The 18,812-nt window shown below is 41.0% G+C and overlaps 1 protein-coding gene across 16 annotated transcripts in view; it reads right to left on the bottom strand.

The window, feature by feature from the left end:
• The window catches only part of ANK3 (ankyrin 3), a 437,823-nt gene that overhangs the window by 123,537 nt on the left and 295,474 nt on the right, over positions 1-18,812 (bottom strand). For all 16 annotated transcript variants that reach the window (XM_050958262.1, XM_050958273.1, XM_050958270.1 and 13 more), the window contains 7 exons: positions 17,801-17,899; positions 16,182-16,280; positions 14,071-14,268; positions 13,114-13,212; positions 12,300-12,398; positions 6,935-7,132; positions 2,459-2,557 (listed from right to left, as the gene is read on the bottom strand). In XM_050958262.1, coding sequence (XP_050814219.1) covers positions 2,459-2,557; positions 6,935-7,132; positions 12,300-12,398; positions 13,114-13,212; positions 14,071-14,268; positions 16,182-16,280; positions 17,801-17,899 — 891 coding nt within the window. The remainder of the gene's footprint in view (positions 1-2,458; positions 2,558-6,934; positions 7,133-12,299; positions 12,399-13,113; positions 13,213-14,070; positions 14,269-16,181; positions 16,281-17,800; positions 17,900-18,812) is intronic.

The raw sequence follows: 18,812 nt of genomic DNA on the forward strand, positions 1-18,812 counted from the left end.
ATAAGTAAATGTGATACTAAGTTTTCTTTCCCTTTGGATAATTTTATCTACTGACCAGGTTCATTTTCAGTGCTGCAGTTAAGAATTTTAGGTCTTTCCTGGAGTGACCATTGAACTGGCAGACAGGGATCCCACTGACTGTGCATTACTTAGATTACTTCCTATTTGTAGGACTCTGGGGTGGGGGAATGCAGACATTAATAGGTACGGTTTAGGGGTTAGCGTGCAGTTTAGACATTGCTTTTAATTAAGTGAAGACAGCAGGTCCTACAATGTTACTGAGCTACTTCAGGTTACAGAAAGATTCCATACCAATGAGATCCATCTCCAAGAGGACAAAAGTGAGAGCCTTGAGGGATCTGCAGTGAATGACCAGGGAAAGCGAAGCTGCTGCTGGGCATCTCATGGATAATTGAATAGAGTTTCACCTGTGAAGCAGTGGCTGCAGACTGTGGACCTGATTTATCACTGTGTTGCACAAATATAAAGATGGAATAACTTCACTGATTTCAATGGGATTACTCCAGTTTAACATCAGACTAACTACTGTACTGAAATCAGTGGAGTTACCATAGCATAAGATTGAAGTAACACAGTGGAGAATCAGGCCTGAAAAAACTTTTCCCTTTGCCATGACTTATAATCAGTTGCTTCACTATCATATATAGGACCCGCCTATATGCCCCATACGTTACAGGAAATAATGGTTTGGTTCCTCCCCTCCCCCAAAGAATGTATCAATAGAATTTGGAGATGATGGCATACTGATGCTCTGTTGTGGCATCAGGTGTATATAGCTGACTGGATAAGCAGGTTTGAAATCAACTTTGGGGGATTTGAGGAACGGAATTCTGGTCTGAAGACTGAGTGAGTCATGAAATCATGATGGATAAATATTTCTTGTAAAAATTAATTAATATTAGAATACATACATTACTTACTTAGACGGTGCCCCCATTCTAGTGGTGGTCATGTCTGGGCAGAATATCTTACAGACAGTGGCATGTTGTCCATGTATGCAATACATGCATTGCATGCCCCAGGACTGGCTGTGCTCACAGGCTGATTCCATCTGGCTCCTGCACACACCTGGAGTACATCATTTTGTAGAGATATGTTGGGGGGTATGCAGGGTCAAGTGCCCCCCCCAGCAGCTGCCCAGATAGGGAGCAGAAGGGGTGGAGCCAGGGCCAGGGTCAGAGCCTCTTCCAGCCCTGCTGGTACGCTGCCTGGTACAGTGCAGCAGCTGCTTGGAGAACACCTGACTGCAGCATCGGGCTGCCTCCCACCCAGGCTCAGCTTCCAGGGACAGTGGCCGAGTGAGCCAGAGCCCTCCTCCCACCTCTCCCCCCACCACACAGCATGCTTGGAGTCAGCCTCTGTCCCTAGAAGCCAAACCTGGGCAGGGAGTGGGCTGCTGCTGCCACCCCTTCCCAGCCAGGCTCGTCCCCAGGTAGCTGGCTCTGTCCTGCTCTCCGCCCAGGACTGGCTGCAAGGGAGGCTGGCCAAACATGTTGTGGAGGAGCCAGTGCAGCAGGAGGACAGAGCTCCCCACCCCCATGCGCATGTAACATGGTGGGGGAGAGTGAGCCTAGGTGCCCTGAGCTGGGCGCAGAGTGGGGAGGAGACACATGGTCATCCTACAGCAGCCCAGTGTTGGTAACACTCAGAGAATAGTTTATGGAAGTTTACATTATTCAGTGTTTAGCTCAGGATAAGCGGAATATTTCGATTTCATTGGTGACTGTCTATTACTCTTTACAAGAACTCATAATAAGGGACACAACATTTCTAATAATTGGGAGGGCCTAATTTGTTTTTGCTTTGTTTATGTTGCTTGAAACACAGCTCTTCTGAAAGAGTCCTTTTACAATGATACTTAAGACACTTTAAAGAACCATTTTGTGATTTTTTTCAAATGCCGGTTGGATAGAGGAGTGAGTACGTACACCAAAGAACACTAATGGGTGCTAAGAGACTGCATTACACGGTGAAAAACAAGATAGTGGAAGCTCTGGCGTTCATGCGACTTTGCTTAAATGAAGAATGCAGTCCAATCCTACTGGATGGCTGCTTTCTTCAGACAACACACAATATAATGGAACTAAATCAAAACTGATCCAAACATCAGACAAAATTGCAAAAATAAACACACTGCTCACAGACTGTTCTTTCTATGTAAAGGAAAGTTGAATAACATTGAATATATGATCGTATGTGTTCATAAGTATATTTTCTAACTGGTTATTCACAGGGGTTGATTCACCACTGTTACTTCAGTTTCACACCAATGTAAATCCATAGATACCCACTGCAGTTACACTGGTACAAACCAGGAGCATTGTAATGGTGAATTAGACTTACAGACTTTAAACACCTCCATTAGGTGGGTTTAATATATTTTCTCTATTTTTTCTTCAGGTATATTTACACATTAGCTAGTGTTGATTAATCTTACCTTTGTCGGTGCATCAACAACAGCCCCTTGATTAACAAGAACCTCTGCCACATTTACTTTGTCCTCTTGAGCAGCCAGGTGAAGTGGTGTCAGTCCACTCTGTAAAATTAGGGGCAACAAATGATCACTTTGCAGAGGAGTCATATTAACATTATGAGCCAAATTCTTTCCTCAATAACACTTAGAAAAATTCTGCCCTCATTTACAAGCTGCAACCTCATTGAGATCAGTACAACTGTATATCTGTTTACTGTTTAAATGTGTTCAGTTACAAGACACTACAATTTAAAAGCATCAACTACACAGCAAGCTAATGTTTCCTATACAAGGTACAGCAATTATACAAGGAACATTATTTTACGTAATATTAAATATGGAGCAATATTATACTACGGGATTTTAACACAAAAGCTCAAGGTTATTTTCTCCTGGCTATTTCACTCCCCTGATATGAATGAGATTAAAAAACATCAAACAATTGTTTACATTCCTGCCAGTTTTCTAGGAGCAACACTCACTCACTCAGATTTAAATCCTGCTATTTACAGTGTTCTCTTATATATGAAAATGAATGTGTAAGTAGGCTTCTTCTTGTTTCAGTTCCAAGGCACACTGATGTGCTGTTCTGTGGCAGCTGTTATTTCCTTCTCTTTCAGGGCTCATTGACGAGCTTCCACCTCCAGTTGCTTTAGTTCGAAGGTTCTCTGTTCTCTCTCTTTTTCTGCTACCTGCAATCGGTACAGCTCTAACTTTGTAACTGCTTCGCTCTCTAATCTTTATGCTTTTTCTGCTCTTATTTCCCTTACCCGAAATAATCAAAACAGAAAATAACAGATGTGTCATCTTTTCTTGATTGTATTCAGCCACTACACTTAAAGTCTCACTTAAAATCACTACACCAGTATATGAAGTGCAAATCTCACTCAGTACAACAAGCTGTGCATTTCACCCTGCTCGCTGCGCCAATGTGACATGCCCCAAAGTACAACCTGAACTGGTGGATCGTTGTGCCCCCTTAACTCTCCAGCCTCGTGTGCACTAGGCCCTGCTTTGCTGTGTGAACTGCCACTCCGCCCAGACAAATACCAGAATGCTATGCCCAGCCACTCTTGAATTACATGAAGGGCAACACCTGCATATCCCCAGTCCCAGTCTTGCTACCCAGACATGTACTGTTTTGAACTGCTCAGTAACTTATTAAGTAATACAAGCTCATAAATTCTATCATTTTAGCAAAGAAAATGAATATGCACCAGCCCTTGTTAACCTGAGTAGATTCCCCAAGCCCTTTAGCCAAAAACACACTGGCTTAGATAAAACATCAAAATAAGTTTATTAACTACAGAGACAGATTTTCACTGATTATAACTGGTATAGGCATAAAAGGTCAGAATAGGTTACAAAAAGAAATAAAATGATAAAATTGCAGTCTAATTCCTAAACTTTACCAAGCTACGTCAAATGTGAAGCAGTTATGTTTCTCTTACCCAAAAGTCTGTGCTAACTGGAAAGTTTTCCAGTTAGGATCCCTCCCCCTAGTTCAATGATGTTTCTGTCTTCCAAACAATATTGGTGCCTTCAGAACAGGTGGGGGAAGAGAGGTGGCCAGGGGCCTTTATTCCCCCTTTTTATATCTTGACCCTTTTTATTTGAAAAGTTCTTGCTGTGTCATGGGGTCAGGCAGCCCCACTGCCTATGTGCTCTGCACTCAGTCCTTCATATGAATTGCAAATTCTTGCTTGCACCTTCTGTATATGTGCAGCTTGAGGTGACAGTTCTTTGTTTATAGTTCTTGTTATTTCTAAGGAGCTAGTATGTGGATATTCCCAAGACTCACATGTTTCAGTAACAAACATGCAGCAAAATCTCTTAACTCCATATTTTACACATGTTAACAGGACAGTAATATGTAACAGATTATGACTTTTCAAATGATACTTCACAAGGCATACTTTGCACAAAATATATCAAAACCATATACAAGTGGTGAATATGAGGGTACAAGGTGTTATTTTGAGGTACACTGTGTCACCACATAAAAGCCAGCATCTGCATTTAGGGATAGCCATAATGCTAATGAAGGACCATGAATAGTTTGAAGGTTAGAATAGGAGAAATGAAGCATAGGCTTCCAAGTGTCATATGAAGCACACCCAGAGACTCAGAGGACACTGAGCCATTCCACCTGCCGAGAGCAAGGAACGATTTTTGTGAGAGATTTCTCACTCTCACCTTCCTAATTTTGTCAGATAAATTCATACAGAAACCACACTGTACAATTACACTGATGGAGATGAGGTCATCTAGGGAATTAGGGATGCACATTTACTGTAGACACTATCACTGAGCAGACTTAACAGCCTGTAAACCCTTTGGCAGATGTATAATCAGAAAATCAGTTCACTTCCTTTCCAATTCCCAAGAGAAAGCATGTGGAAAGTCACAGTGCTATAATGGAATGCCCCAGGAAGTGGAATCACTTACATTAAGAACAAAATCTCAGACAACCATACTGCTGATAGCCCATAAAAATCAGCTTTTCTTTACAAAGTTATGGGCTACCACTGCTTAATGGGAGGCACATGTATAGATCTAATAAAATGGCGGGAGCCAAGCCCACGAATAGCCTAGAGTTAAGAAGAAACTTCCCCAATAGGCATGTTACAATAGAATTGTCTGTTACAGGGAGAAGGGGAGGGTTTACATATTCATACGAAGCATCTGGTACTGAAGAATGTCAAAGATAGAATTCCAGAAAAATGGACAATTGGTCTGATCTAATATGGCCGTTACTATGTTCTGTTTTCAACCAGAAGAAATTATGACAAATTCAAACACCTGTGTGCTTTACATAGAATCATAGAAATGTAGGGCTGGAAGGGACCTCGAGTCATATAGTCCAGCCTGCTGCGCTGAGGCAGGATCAAGTCAATTTAGACCACCCATGACAAGTGCTTGTCCAACTTATTCTTCAAAACCCCCAATGATGGGGATTCCACAATCTACCTTGGTAACCTATTCCACTGCTTAGCCATCCTTATAGTTACAAAGTTTTTCCTAATATCTAATCCAAGTATCAGAGGGTAGCCGTGTTAGTCTGGATCTGTAAAAGCAGCAAAGAATCCTGTGGCACCTTATAGACTAACAGACGTTTTGGAGCATGAGCTTTCGTGTGTGAATACCCACTTCCTCAGATGCATGTAATGGAAATATCCAGGGGCAGGTATATGGGTGCAAGCAAGCTAGCACTCATATATATACCTGCCCCTGGATATTTCCATTACATGCATCTGAGGAAGTGGGTATTCACACACGAAAGCTCATGCTCCAAAACATCTGTTAGTCTATAAGGTGCCACAGGATTCTTTGCTGCTTTTATCTAATCCAAATGTCTCTTGCAACACATTAAGCCAATTGCTCCTTGTCCTGCCTTCAGTGCACATGGAGAACAATTGCTCACCATCCTCTTTATAACAGCCCTTTATATATTTGAAGACAGTTATCAGTTCCCCCCTCAATCTTCCTTTCTCAAGACCAAATACACCCAGTTTTTTTTAATCTTTCCTCTTAAGGTTGGGTTTTCTAAACATTTTGTCATTTTTGTTGCTCTCTTCTAGACTCTCCACTTAGTCCACACAATTCCTAAAGAGTGGAGCCCAAAACTGGACACAGTACTCCAGCTGAGGCCTCACCAGAGCTGAGTAGAGTGGGACAATTACCTCTTATGTCTTATATATGACACTCCTGCTAATACACCCCAAAATTATATTAGCCTTTTTTGCAACTGCACCACATTGTTGACTCATATTCAATGTGTGACCCACTATAAACCACCTACCAGTTATTCCCCATTTTGTAGTTGTGCATATGATTTTTTTCTTCCTAAGTGTAGTACTTTGCACATGTCTTTACTGAATGTCATTTTGTTGATGACAGCCCAATCCTCCAGTTTATCAAATTCAAGTTTTGAATTTGTTTTGTTCTGTCCTCAAAATCCCTCCCATCCGCAAATTTCATAAGCATACTCTCCACTCTGTTATTTAAGTCACTAATGAAAATATTGAATAATACAAGACCCAGGACAGACCCATGCTGAACCCCATTAGATACATCCCCGCAGTTTGACAGGTAACCATTGATAACTACTCTTTGAGTACTGTCTGTCAACCAGTTTTGTACCCACCTTACAGCAATTTCGTCTAGACTATATTTCCCTAGTTTGCTTCTGAAAATGTCATGTGGGACTGTGTCAAAAGCCTTACTAAAACCAAGATGTATCACATATACAGTTCCCCCCATCCACTGAGCTGGTAACATTATCAAAGAAGGTACTTAGAGTGGTTTAACTTGTCAAAGCTTCTAAATTTCAAATCTCATAGAATCAGATGATTCAAAATTCACTTGCTAGACCCTTTTCTTATTAGTTACCATATTTTTTTCCTGAGTGCAAAAATAAATAAATAAATGCAAACTTACCTTGTTGCTAAGATTCACATTAGCATTTCTAGTAAGAAGCAATGACACCATGTCCACATGGCCTTCCTGGGATGCAAGATGTACAGGGGCAATACCCTGTCTGGTAATAGCGTTAGCATCAGCACCATATTCAAGCAATGTAGTCGCTATATCCATCTGGTTTTTCTTGGCAGCTATGTGTAGTGGTGTATAACCATTCTGTCAATATAAAACATTTGATTACAGGCTCATCTGTGAAATACACCTCTACCTCGATATAAGTTTCTGTACAAACTTGATTTTATTATCCTAAACGATCAGTTCTAAAAATTCAGTCCCGACATGAATGAGCTTAAAATTTGACCATATTAAAAAGCGACACATCAGAACTTTTCAATAACTATTTTAAAATAATCTCTGTAAATAAGACAATTGAAAAAAATTTGAATGGCACTTTCTACATGTGGAAAATTTAGCCCCAATATAGAGCAGTGCAATCTAAAACAAAGACTTCATGACCGTTTGAGACACCTTTCATAGTTATTTGCTACTCTTCCTTAAGGGCCTAAGTACATATTAACCCTGTAATGTACAGAAGGGATGGGATTCGCTATTATATACATGTTCATCTTTAGTCACTCAGAACAGCTGTTAGTATTTGTTTTTTTCCCATTTCTTGAAGAAGTATTATATATGAGAATTGGGGTCAGTCTTTCTTGTAACACAAACTTTATTGCAAAGTTTGTCCTATTCTTGTTGGGAGGCAGTTTTAGACACCCTATTTTGGGCCAGAAAAGGATACGTCAATATGAACTTCTGGTTTCATATCCTTGAACTCTCTTTCTTTCTAATCCATGCATCCAGGTATTTCTAATAAGTTCATTTCTGAGTATCTAAATGCAATTTCAACTGTACAGAATAATCTTAGAGTTCCAAAAGGAAGGACAGGATTTAGCAAAAAACCTGCAATTTGTTTTACACACAAAGGGCTTGTCTATGTGGCTAGTTATACAGCACACTATGTGGCTGTGAGGACATTACCGTGTACTAAAATTTTAGCAGTTTCAAGGCACGTTACCTTTTAGTGCAATGTAACAAGCTCCACACAGGCATTAAGGGTTTGTCTACATAGTAATTAAATATATGCAGCTGGCCTGGGTCAGCTGACTCAGGCATGCAGGGCTCAGGCTGCACAGCTGTTTAATTGCTGTGCAGATGTTCAGGCCCAGGCTGGAGTCAGAGCATCTACATAGTAATTAAACAACCCCAGAGCCCAAGCCTGAGTCAGTTGACACGGGTCAGCTGCGGTGTTTCATTGGTGTGTAGACACATACCTTTTTTATGTGACAGGCGCTAGTACACTGTACTTTCACACCCCAGCTTGCTGTGCACTAACTATCCATGAAGACAAGTCCTACGTTTCTTTAAGCATTTATTAAAATCAATGTGTATGTGAGGCTTTGCCTACACTAGCACTTTTGTCAGCAAAACTTGTGTGTTTTTTCACACCCCTGACCAAGAATAAGTTTCACCGACAAAAGTGAGTGTCTCTCGCTGACTTAGCTACTGCTTGTTGTTTGGAGATATTTAATTATGCTGGTGGGAGAGCTCTCTCCTGCCAGCATAGAGTGGCTACACAGGAGACCATACAGCTGTATGTCTGTAGTGTAGACATAGCCTAAATCAGCTAAACAGATTTAAGAACTATGGGTAACACACTGGTCAGGGGCATGGCCTGCCTTTGGATACTGACTATGATGCTTATTGCATCTGGTCCTGTTAGTCTTCTAGAAATAGTGTGTTAATCTTAATTTTAAAACTACTGGAAAAGAGAGAGAGAGAGAGAGAGAGAGAGAGAGAGAGTGTGTGTGTGTGTGTGTGTGCGGGCGCGCTCTTTTAAAGAAGTGGGATTCCAGCTGGATGGAACCATATAGCAAGTACCATGAATATTCCAAACTGCCTGGGCCTGAACCCCTAACAGCTTTGGAAATAAACCCAACTTAAAATATGACCCAACTCTCCTTTTCAGGTAGTGGAAGAACCTTTTCCCCTTAAACAGTGGAAGAACAACTGCCAGAAACTCACTAAATCTACCCTCTCACACAACACAATAGTACCCATGCTTGTCTTGTTTCCTCACTCCCACTAGATCTCCTGATCTCATATAATTTCCTTGGGGGAAAGTGATTGAAGGATATACTCAAAGGCAGAAACTGTCCATTGTGTATGGAAATAAGATGCCTTCCTCCCACACCATGATGAAACCCACTCCACTTCCTGGTGTGTGCTGCTGAGGTAACAAAGACAAAAAAAGATATTTTTAAACTCCTGTATTTTTGCCTGTGTCCCACCTATTTCTCCTTCACAGCTTCAGCTCTTCCTAGAGGCATGAGACTGCCTGTCCTAATGAGAAGATCAGAGTCCTCTTGTGGCTGAAAACTGCATATCCTCTGGAGGTGAATTCGCTCTTTGAGCTTGTGCCTCCAGGGGTAGATGAGGAGTACTTTACAGTACACAGCTTCACAAATAAGTCCAGCCTCTAACATGTGACGGAAAACCAATGCATTTTGTACATCTTGCAAAAAGACAGAGTTTACTTTTTTGCAAATGCATTTTTATATGTTTATAAATATTTTACTCAGTGAAAGTTGTAGGTTGCCAAGAGTATGCAAACAGAGAGCTGAAAATCCAAGTGAAAATTCAGCTCACTCTCAATCTGCATCTTTTCCTCATGATAAGGACCTGACTGTCACAATAAATAGACTTATAGGGGATGGAAGATGTTTGGGGGAAGTGTTTGATTATTCTGGATGTAACAGGAAAAAATAAGGGATCAGTGTAAGGGGAGACAGAGACGGCAACTGAAAACTAGAGAACAGAATTAAGGACAATGATTGCAAAATGGATAGTGAGCTCAAATTAACTGCTGCTACCTAAGACCCAGATGAACATTGTAAAAAGAAATAGGCATAGAGCAAAATACAGCAATGTCAGCATTAACTGTCCATCCCAGTTTTCATTTGCACCAGGGGTCTGACTACAACTAATTCGCTCTTTCACAGATCACTTTTTGAAGTGAATATTGTAATGCCAGACTGATGGGCCAGTCTAAAGGTCAATATTAAAGAGGTACAGCAGGGCTAAAACAATTGTTGAAGAAGCTGATTGTGGTGCAAATGATGATCTATACGACATTACACTTATTTATCAGAGTGAATTTACAAAAGGAATGGGCGTTCATCTGCCCCATGATCCCATCATCTATTAGTTGACTGCACAGCATGTCGCCTAAGGCCATAAGCATGCTATTGTTAATTTAAGTTAGTATTTATGCTCCACTCAGTGTGTTGCTGTGGTTCACTTGCTGTAAAATACTAACAAATGTTGTGTTTTAAGAAGCCTTTCAGCTAGCACCAAAACCCACAAGTGGCAGCTGCTAACCCACTTGGTTATAGATGTGTGAATAAGGTGACAGAATATGAGACTCTGGTTATCTTTATGCTGTAATTTTATCATTTTGGTTTGGGCTTCAGAAGCTCTTGGCATTTGGTGAAGCCACAGTCCTTGACCATATGGGAGAGCCATGCTATGACAGTTATGCTTCTTTCAGCAAAAACTAGGTCAGAAACTTCTAGTCACCTGCAGAAGGACGTTTCTTTCACTGCTGCATTTAAAATCACTGTGCTGGGATGGCAAAAATCAGAGATCATCCCAGTTCACTTCCTGAGGCATTGTGTTGGCACATCCCTATAAAAGTTATTGATTTTTGGCTTTACCATTGTTTCTCTATTTAACTTCCCTTCCCTCATACACTTCACATTATGTGACTGAACAAGGTGGGTTGCCCCTTAAGGGATAGATGGCCAGACAACCCTGGTTACTCACGAGGAACACCTGAGCAAGGACCAGCTGATTCCTCTATAGAGGGCAGCAGGAAGCTGTAGAGAGGACAGTGTGTTTGTGTGTGTGCTGGTGCTAAGATAGACCAGAATGGAGCAAGCAGGCTCCAGCAGAGAAATCTGGGACTTGCTTTATGTTTTCTTTCTGGTTTGTGTTTCTTGTAAAATAAATAGAATCCTCGCTGAAGGGCCTGCGAAACTGATCTGTTGCGTGCATTACTGAAGAAGCCCATCAAAGATGAAACTGAGGCAGGAGGCTGCTTGCAGGGCGACCCTGAGGCAATGAGGGGGCATGTGGGAGTCTACGTCAATTAAATATGATGTATAAGAGACTACATTTCCCTCTGTGATCTGTCTCCTCTTTAGCCATGCAGAAAGGCTGTGTGTTATGTCTGTATTTGGTCCCACTGCAGAGGAAGACAATCAAGAGGTGTAGTTTGTGCATATATGATTTTGGCCTCTCCACACAATCTTCATTTTCAATATTTGTTGTTTGGAATGCTGTTTAGGACTATGCCCATCACCATCGTATCCAAGCATGCTTCAGGCCTATTTTATTTACTGATGTTGACATACTGGTGATAAATGGTGAAAACTGCATTATCCTGGGCTTTCTGAGCTAAAACTATCCTGGGCTTTTTGAGTCCAGGGGATGCTGTGGGATTTCAGAAGAACCCATCATGGATTCGGGCACATTGGACTTCCCACACCCCTTTTTAAGCTTTATATTCATATATCAAATGTTTTTAGGCTCATTCATGCAGATGTTGCTCTCTCTATATCAACCCCATGCTCCTCCGGTGCCCCCCCCCACACACCTGAATTTTTGTGCTGTGTTTTGTTTTGTCCTGTCGACATTAAATTGCAATCTGTTCAGGGCTGTGGCTAAGTTTTTCTGTTTCTAAACACTGTAATGAGATCCATTTGCAGTGCTTCAGAAATGCCTATTAAGAATACTAATGCTCAAACTGACAAATCCCACCCTAACGTGTTTTCCTAAAAGGATGCTGTGACAAAGTGCAGGGCTATTACCTGGTGTCTGCTGAACAGGGAGTTAACCCCAGCTCATTTCCCCCCACCTACCTTAGCACAGATGCTAAGGGGAAGGGACATAAAGGTGCTTGCATGTGAGACAGTGCTAGGGAGAATGCCTAGTGGGAGGCAGGATGGGCTCCATAATGAGTGGTCATGGTACCTGACTGAAACCCAAGTTGGCTGGGGGTGGAGATTCTACTGTTAACTAATTCTACCTCTTTATTATAAACACGATCTTTTGGGGGGAAGACCTTGTTGGTTGCCACTCTTTCCCCCTCCACTGAGTCATTCTACCAGCCTACAGATCCCTATGTGGATGAAAGACATTAATGAACAGGGTCAACAGGGTGCACTGTAACTGGAAGCCATAATGAATAATGCTGAGACAGAACAGAGAAAAAACGATATCAAAAGCATGTCTGCTGTTCCCTTGCATTGCCCAACATTTGTACCTTTGCGGATGCATGAGGTGAAGCTCCCTGGTCCAAGAGCAGAAGTGCCACTTTCTGATTATCGTAATGTGCAGCTACATGGAGTGGAGTTAAACCACTCTAAAAACACACGCAGAACAAACAAGCATTGTTATAACTACCATCAGTGAAAATGCAGGAGTGCAAAGAATTAGGTTAAACTTGATACGGTGAGAACACAGTGATATTATTCATTTCTGTCTCCAAACTCTCCATTAACTTTTGAGACAACACACCTTAGAACAGACAAAAGCTGTTTCTTGTCTGCTCACACACTTATTTAGGGTAAGACTGTGACTTTGCCCCAGGAGCAGACCAGGAAAGGAATTGGGACTTTGAATCACTGCTCCTGTCCTAATTTCCCTTTGCCCAAGGGTGTAAGTAAACCACTACTGATCCATTCCATTTTCCTGTTCACGCTGGCTCAGCACTGTCACGTTGTGAACCTTTGGCTCCTCCAGTTCCCTGCTAACCAGCGTGGGGGATGGGAGAGCAGAGTTCTGTCCCTCTGATCTCTTCCTGTGCTCTGGCTGAGCAGGGGAGTCAGGAAGCACTTTACACTTTCTTATTTCCCTGGTGGACACATGAAAGAAATGACAGTATTGCCCTAATGATGTTAAAATCCATTTCTCATGGGATTGCTGACCTTACTGGGATATAGCTATACAATGATGAACAGAAGATTTCAATTAAACCCAAAACTGTGGTAGTGGATACTAGCAAGTGCTTGTGTGATAATAAGTAGCTGCTATGGTATTATGTACATGAAAGTGGGCAGTGGCATTTGCTGTCCTACCTTTCCAGCAGCATCTGGAGATGCATTCTTCTGAAGCAGAAGGTTGGCTACTTCAATTTTTCCATATTTTGCAGCTACATGCAGAGGAGTAAACCCTTTCTGTAAGAAAAAAAGGCTACATGATGGTCTTGGACATTCCTCTGCTAGAGGTGTCTGGCAGTTCCAGTCACACAGGTGGCTCTGGCCTATCACATTACTTCTTGTTTCCTTTCCTTCTCTTACATAGCTGTTAACCATAGTAGGTGCAGCTAGTCTGTCTCTTCTTTGTTTCCAGATGCCTTCATGGGCCTGGAGGCGGTTCTTTGCAGGGAAAAGCCCAGACACCCATTGAAGCAGCTGGAAACAAGGAGCAGCAGCCAACTAGGTAATCAGAGTAGATTTCCACTGACAACCAGCAAGTGCTTCATTGGTCACCAGTGGTCCTGATCCTGGTCCTGGTTTGGGAAGCACTCATATCTTGCCACTTGGTGAAAATTTCAGTTGTGCATTCCTTTCGCTATGAAATCAATATACACTCAAATGGAATCATTACTATCGTTTGCCTGGAAAAGGGCAGACATTTTGTCGTTTGGAAGAGTAGAAAGGTTTTTGTCTTATGGTAAACAGCCTAGAAATTAGTATTCCATCAGCTAATGTTCATCACACACAATAGGCATTGCTAGACAAATGTGCTAAGCTTAGTCTTTAAAAATCAGACAAGTCTTCAAAGCAGATTACAGATATCCATGAGAACAACTGATCCGTGACCCCCCCACCAAAATCAATGTTTTTATCACTGGGCTATATTATAAATCAAGCATAGAAGTGAAAACATGTTATCCGTATCTTCTCAGATAATATAATGTAGTTAATTCCTATGTCACTTGATATGCACATATGATTCCTGCACCAAATTCACTGGCAACTAAACCAAAACCTTTTAAAGCATTTGAGCGATCACTTCTACAACTCCCTTACCTTTGTAATTATAGCTAAAGATGCACCATGATCCAAAAGAACAGAGGCTACATCTTCATGTCCCTCTCGAGCAGCAAGATGTAGTGGTGTATACCCAGAAGTAGTGGCTGCATTCGGAGATGCTCCTTCCTGTAACAACTGCTGCACTATATCAGCTTTTCCCAATCGGGCAGAAATGTGTAGTGGTGTTTGGTCATCCTAAATATAAAGATGACAGGAATACAGTACAGTCTGCGTAAGGACATTATTTGCTGAAATGTTCTTGTCATACAATTGTAAATGACTATTAATTCTATCAAGGCTAAAACTACTGAATAGTCCATGCTGTTTTTCCTCTCTGACATATGATTAAAGGATGTAGTGCCTGAAGGTGATTTGTTACAGAATACGTTCCCCACACACAATGTGATCAAGAATAGAAAATAAGGTATTCATGTCCCTGCATTGCATCATTTTACCATGAAATTATATTGCAGGCCATGTTGCACTACGGGCCTCATCAAAGCTACAGTGGATTTAGATCTGTCCCTTGACTGGATTTATAGAGGTATTTAGGCACTTAGTGGGATTTTCGAAAGCATCTATGCACCTAACACCCAATGAAATCAATGAATTTTAGGCTCCTAGCTGCTTTTGAAAACCTCACTATGCACCTAAATACCTGCAATATCTAATCACACCCGAAGGAGTTTGGGATGGAGTGAGAATCCTTGGCACTTAATTTCCTCATTTGATGTATTAAACACATCTTTTATGCTTATTTAGAGCAATTCCGTTCATAGTCTCTGTCTCAATAATGGGGAATTCCAGAGAAACTGGTAAAAAGTTTCAAATCTGTTTAAAAAAATAAAGTAAGGGTGCCCATTATACTTGATTATGTTCACTTATTATTTTTTAAAAAACAGAATATTACAAATATTATGTGTCACTGAAATCCATGTTCTTTTATAGAGATTGCAATGACTCATTTCAGAACTGCAATGTCACTGTACTTAGGCCTAGGAGGTTGCTCTGAGAAGAGCTTCACAGATTATTTTCAGTGAAGAAAAATAAATAGTCACTTGAGTGTAGTTTGTGACCTTGCACCAGGGACCTACAAGATCATTTCACCTTCTTTTATTACTTGTTTCTGTAAATTATGTACTGACATTTTCCTACACTTCCACACTGCACAATCTTGGTTCCAAGCAATCTCAGTTATCTTCAATAAACCATCATACCATGTCACACCATCTCCCCTTGTTCCTCCCCACAAAGAGACAAGGAATAACCCACATTTACCTAATTCTACATTCTTTGGTGGCAGCACCTTATTCGAATTGAGACATCCTACTTCAATAACCCACTCCTTAATACCTGATCTATTATGGAGAAATTCCTACAGGTAAATTGCTATTGCTTTGAAACCACTATTTTTTTTGTCTGACTGTGACATAGCAGTCCAACCCTCACTGCTTTCTTCTCTGCACGGCTACTGCATCTGACTTTTAGGTGCTCCAGAGATGTCAGCACGATCTGGAGTCCTTTGTGAAGCACTCTTTCAAAGTACACCTCTACCCCTATATAACACTGTCCTCGGGAGCCAAAAAATCTTACCGTGTTATAGATGAAACCGCGTTATATCAAACTAGCTTTGATCCACCGGAGTTTGCCCTCCCCTCACTGGGTGCTGCTTTACCGTGTTATATCCGAATTTGTGTTACATTGGGTCATGTTATATCAGGGAAGAAGTGTATAGTTATTTTTTGGATGTATACAGAGCAAAGCTTTGTGAGATGATAGCAGATGCCTATGGCACAGGGATGATAGTTATACTGGATGGGGGGAAATAGTTTTTATTATGTGCAAAACTGAGAGGAAAAATGACCATTGGTACCAGCTTGACACCATCTGCCTTATCTATACATTTGTACTGCACTCACTGTAGTATCTGAGCACCAAACAAACAAAAAAAGATCATTACCACAATATAAAGACCAACACACATGGCTTCACTTCCTTGCTCCTTCCCCAGGGGCTGGGAAGAAAATGTTTCACTTTAACTGGCAAAACTTCCTGGCTTTGCTAAGTGTACCCTTTATTTATTTATTAAACGCGGAATATCACCTTACCTTAGCTTTAGCTTCTACCTGAGCTCCGTTTTGTACTAGGTATCGAACAACTTCTGCTTGGCCAGCTCTTGCAGCCATATGTAGTGCTGTTTCTCCTCTCTAACATGTAGTAGTGAAAGCAAAACATAGTCAAAGATTCAGTAAAAACAAACAAACCATGTTTAATCAGTAAAAAAACCCTCATGATCCAATTTAAAATAATCACCACATGATGATTTTTTTTTAAAGGAGTAGTTTGTGAGCAGGCTGTGGAAGCAAATCAATATTTGACCTCTAGCGCTATACCATGGAAAGTAATTTACTCCAGCATCAGTTTGCTAATAGAATAGTACATTAGTGTTCTCTCCTTTTGTTGAAAAGAAAACAAAGCCCTTGTTCACTTGTAGTCTATTTACAATGTTAAAATAATGTCAAATTAAATTGACCACTCAATTGGTCAAACATTTAGAATGATTACAAATTTTATGTATTCAGATGTGCTGATTTTCCATAACAGATTCCTGCTGTTATGCCCCATGACCCAAATGTCTGTTGTAATCTGACAAGTACTCGGTTGAGTGAACACAAAAAATCATTACTAAGTAATAAATTCAAGGCTTAACAAAAGATGCAAATCCAAGGAAACCAGAATGATTTCAAGAGGGAAATTGTTTTCTTGGTTTTTGTACTTCACTGGATCTTTTAATCCAAATGCTGCCTAAGTTACAGATGGTGCTGCATGTGTGCACAATTTAATATTGTTTACAGAACAAACCATCTATGCACTGCTCTCTTCTGATAGTGTCCATCTCTGTTTTGAAGAGAGACTTTCATGCCAAATTGTAAAAGAAGGATTCAAATTTACATCCTTCTTTTTTCCTAAAGCAATGAGTGTAGTTTGTCAAGTACACACCTAAACACCACTTCCCTGGAGCCTGGGGCATGCAGCACTCCTCCAGTAAAAGTGCACTTGTATGGCTGTATGGACACATGCAATATGTCCTGACAATCTGCTGCAATCTGTTGACAACAACAGAACTTGCCTTAAATGGTAAGGCCTCTGGTGTTCTGGGGAAGCAGCACTCAAGCAGTCAAGTGCACTTCTCAGAAATCAGATGTGCTAAGTTAAGCTATAGTGAGTGAGTTCTCATTCTTTAGGTTAGCAAATAAGTAGATTAATATATAAGGCCATGTCTACACTAAAAGCACTACAGCTGCAATGCCACAGCTATGCTGCTGTAGTGCCAGAATGTAGATGCTTCCTACCTTGATGGAAGGGATTTGTCAGTCAATGCAGGTAATCCATCTCCCCAAGCCGTGGAAGCTAGAGCGATGGAAGAGTTCTTCTGTTTCCCTACCTGTATCTAGACCAGGGTTAGGTCAGCTTACCCACGGCTCTTAGCATTTAAAAGTGTAGGTCAGGCCTAAAGCAAAACTTTCTCAGGGTCCTGTAAACCCTCTTGAGTGACCCTCGGCTCTCGCAACTCCCACTGACTTCTTGAGGAGCTATGAGTTCTGATCACTTCTCAAGAGGTGGTCAACACCTTACAGTACTGGACCCTTAAATAAATACCAATATCAGAGATTCTAGTTCATTAAAAATGTGTTTCCATGCTACTGAGAAGAAAGCCATTGCTCACCACATTGGTAGTGTTGGGTGATGCTCTGTGATGCATCAGCTGTGACACAATATTTACATGTCCCATGAAGGCAGCAACATGGATTGGAGTTAGGCCCGACTAAAAACAAACAAACAAACAAGCAAAATTAACTCGCTAGTTTTACATTATCGTCTTTGAACAAAGCACGGGGACACTGAACAGTTTAAAAATCAATATATACAAGTGCTTGCTGTTTTAAAATGACTGAACAAGGCCTTGATCTTGGAAAGACTTACACAAATATTTAGCTTTAAGGACATGTGGAATTGGGGCTTTATATGTGCTTAGGATTGAGGGGTATAAATAATAAACATTGTAGTTAGTTCAGCAATACATGATTTCATTAAAATCTACACATTAATGAGGAACGTGAAATTTTGCTTCCACTTAAAATTTTGCTTTTATATTAAACGTAACATTTTTTTTCATTACAAACCAATACTGGACTGGAAAAAAAATGGATACAACTGTTTCTGGTTTGAAGATGCAACTTGCTGAAACACAGGGTTAATGCAGGTGGATTTATGGTCGTTCCTCCCCACGACCTTCAATTTTTTTCCTGAGTAAATGAAAATGCTCGTTGATCATATTGGTCAATGTTACCCATCTACTTCCATGAGAGGAGGCGAGTTCAAAACCACTGCAGAGTGCAGAAGAGTGCTAGTTCTGCAGAACGTTTCCTTTCTCCTTGAAACTCTGCACACTTCCAGAACTAGAACTCTGTGGGGCTGCCCTACCACAGGATTTGGGGGGATAGACAGGGGATCAACCACTCACCTGGGCACACTCCCTTGCTGACCCCAAAGACTTCACGTCAGAAATCCAATACATATTTAATAGTTCTCCAAGCAGCATTAGAACCCCAGAGTCCCCTTCACAGCTGCTGCTGCTGCACAGCTGTGGTGGAAATCAGCAAGTGTCTGTATGTTCTCTAATGGAGCTGTGCTGCAAGGGGAAGGATATCCTTTATAAAGAGCTACCGAATCTCTAT

Source organism: Gopherus flavomarginatus, chromosome 6 (genome assembly GCF_025201925.1).
Source record: "Gopherus flavomarginatus isolate rGopFla2 chromosome 6, rGopFla2.mat.asm, whole genome shotgun sequence".
Lineage (NCBI taxonomy): Eukaryota > Metazoa > Chordata > Testudines > Testudinidae > Gopherus > Gopherus flavomarginatus.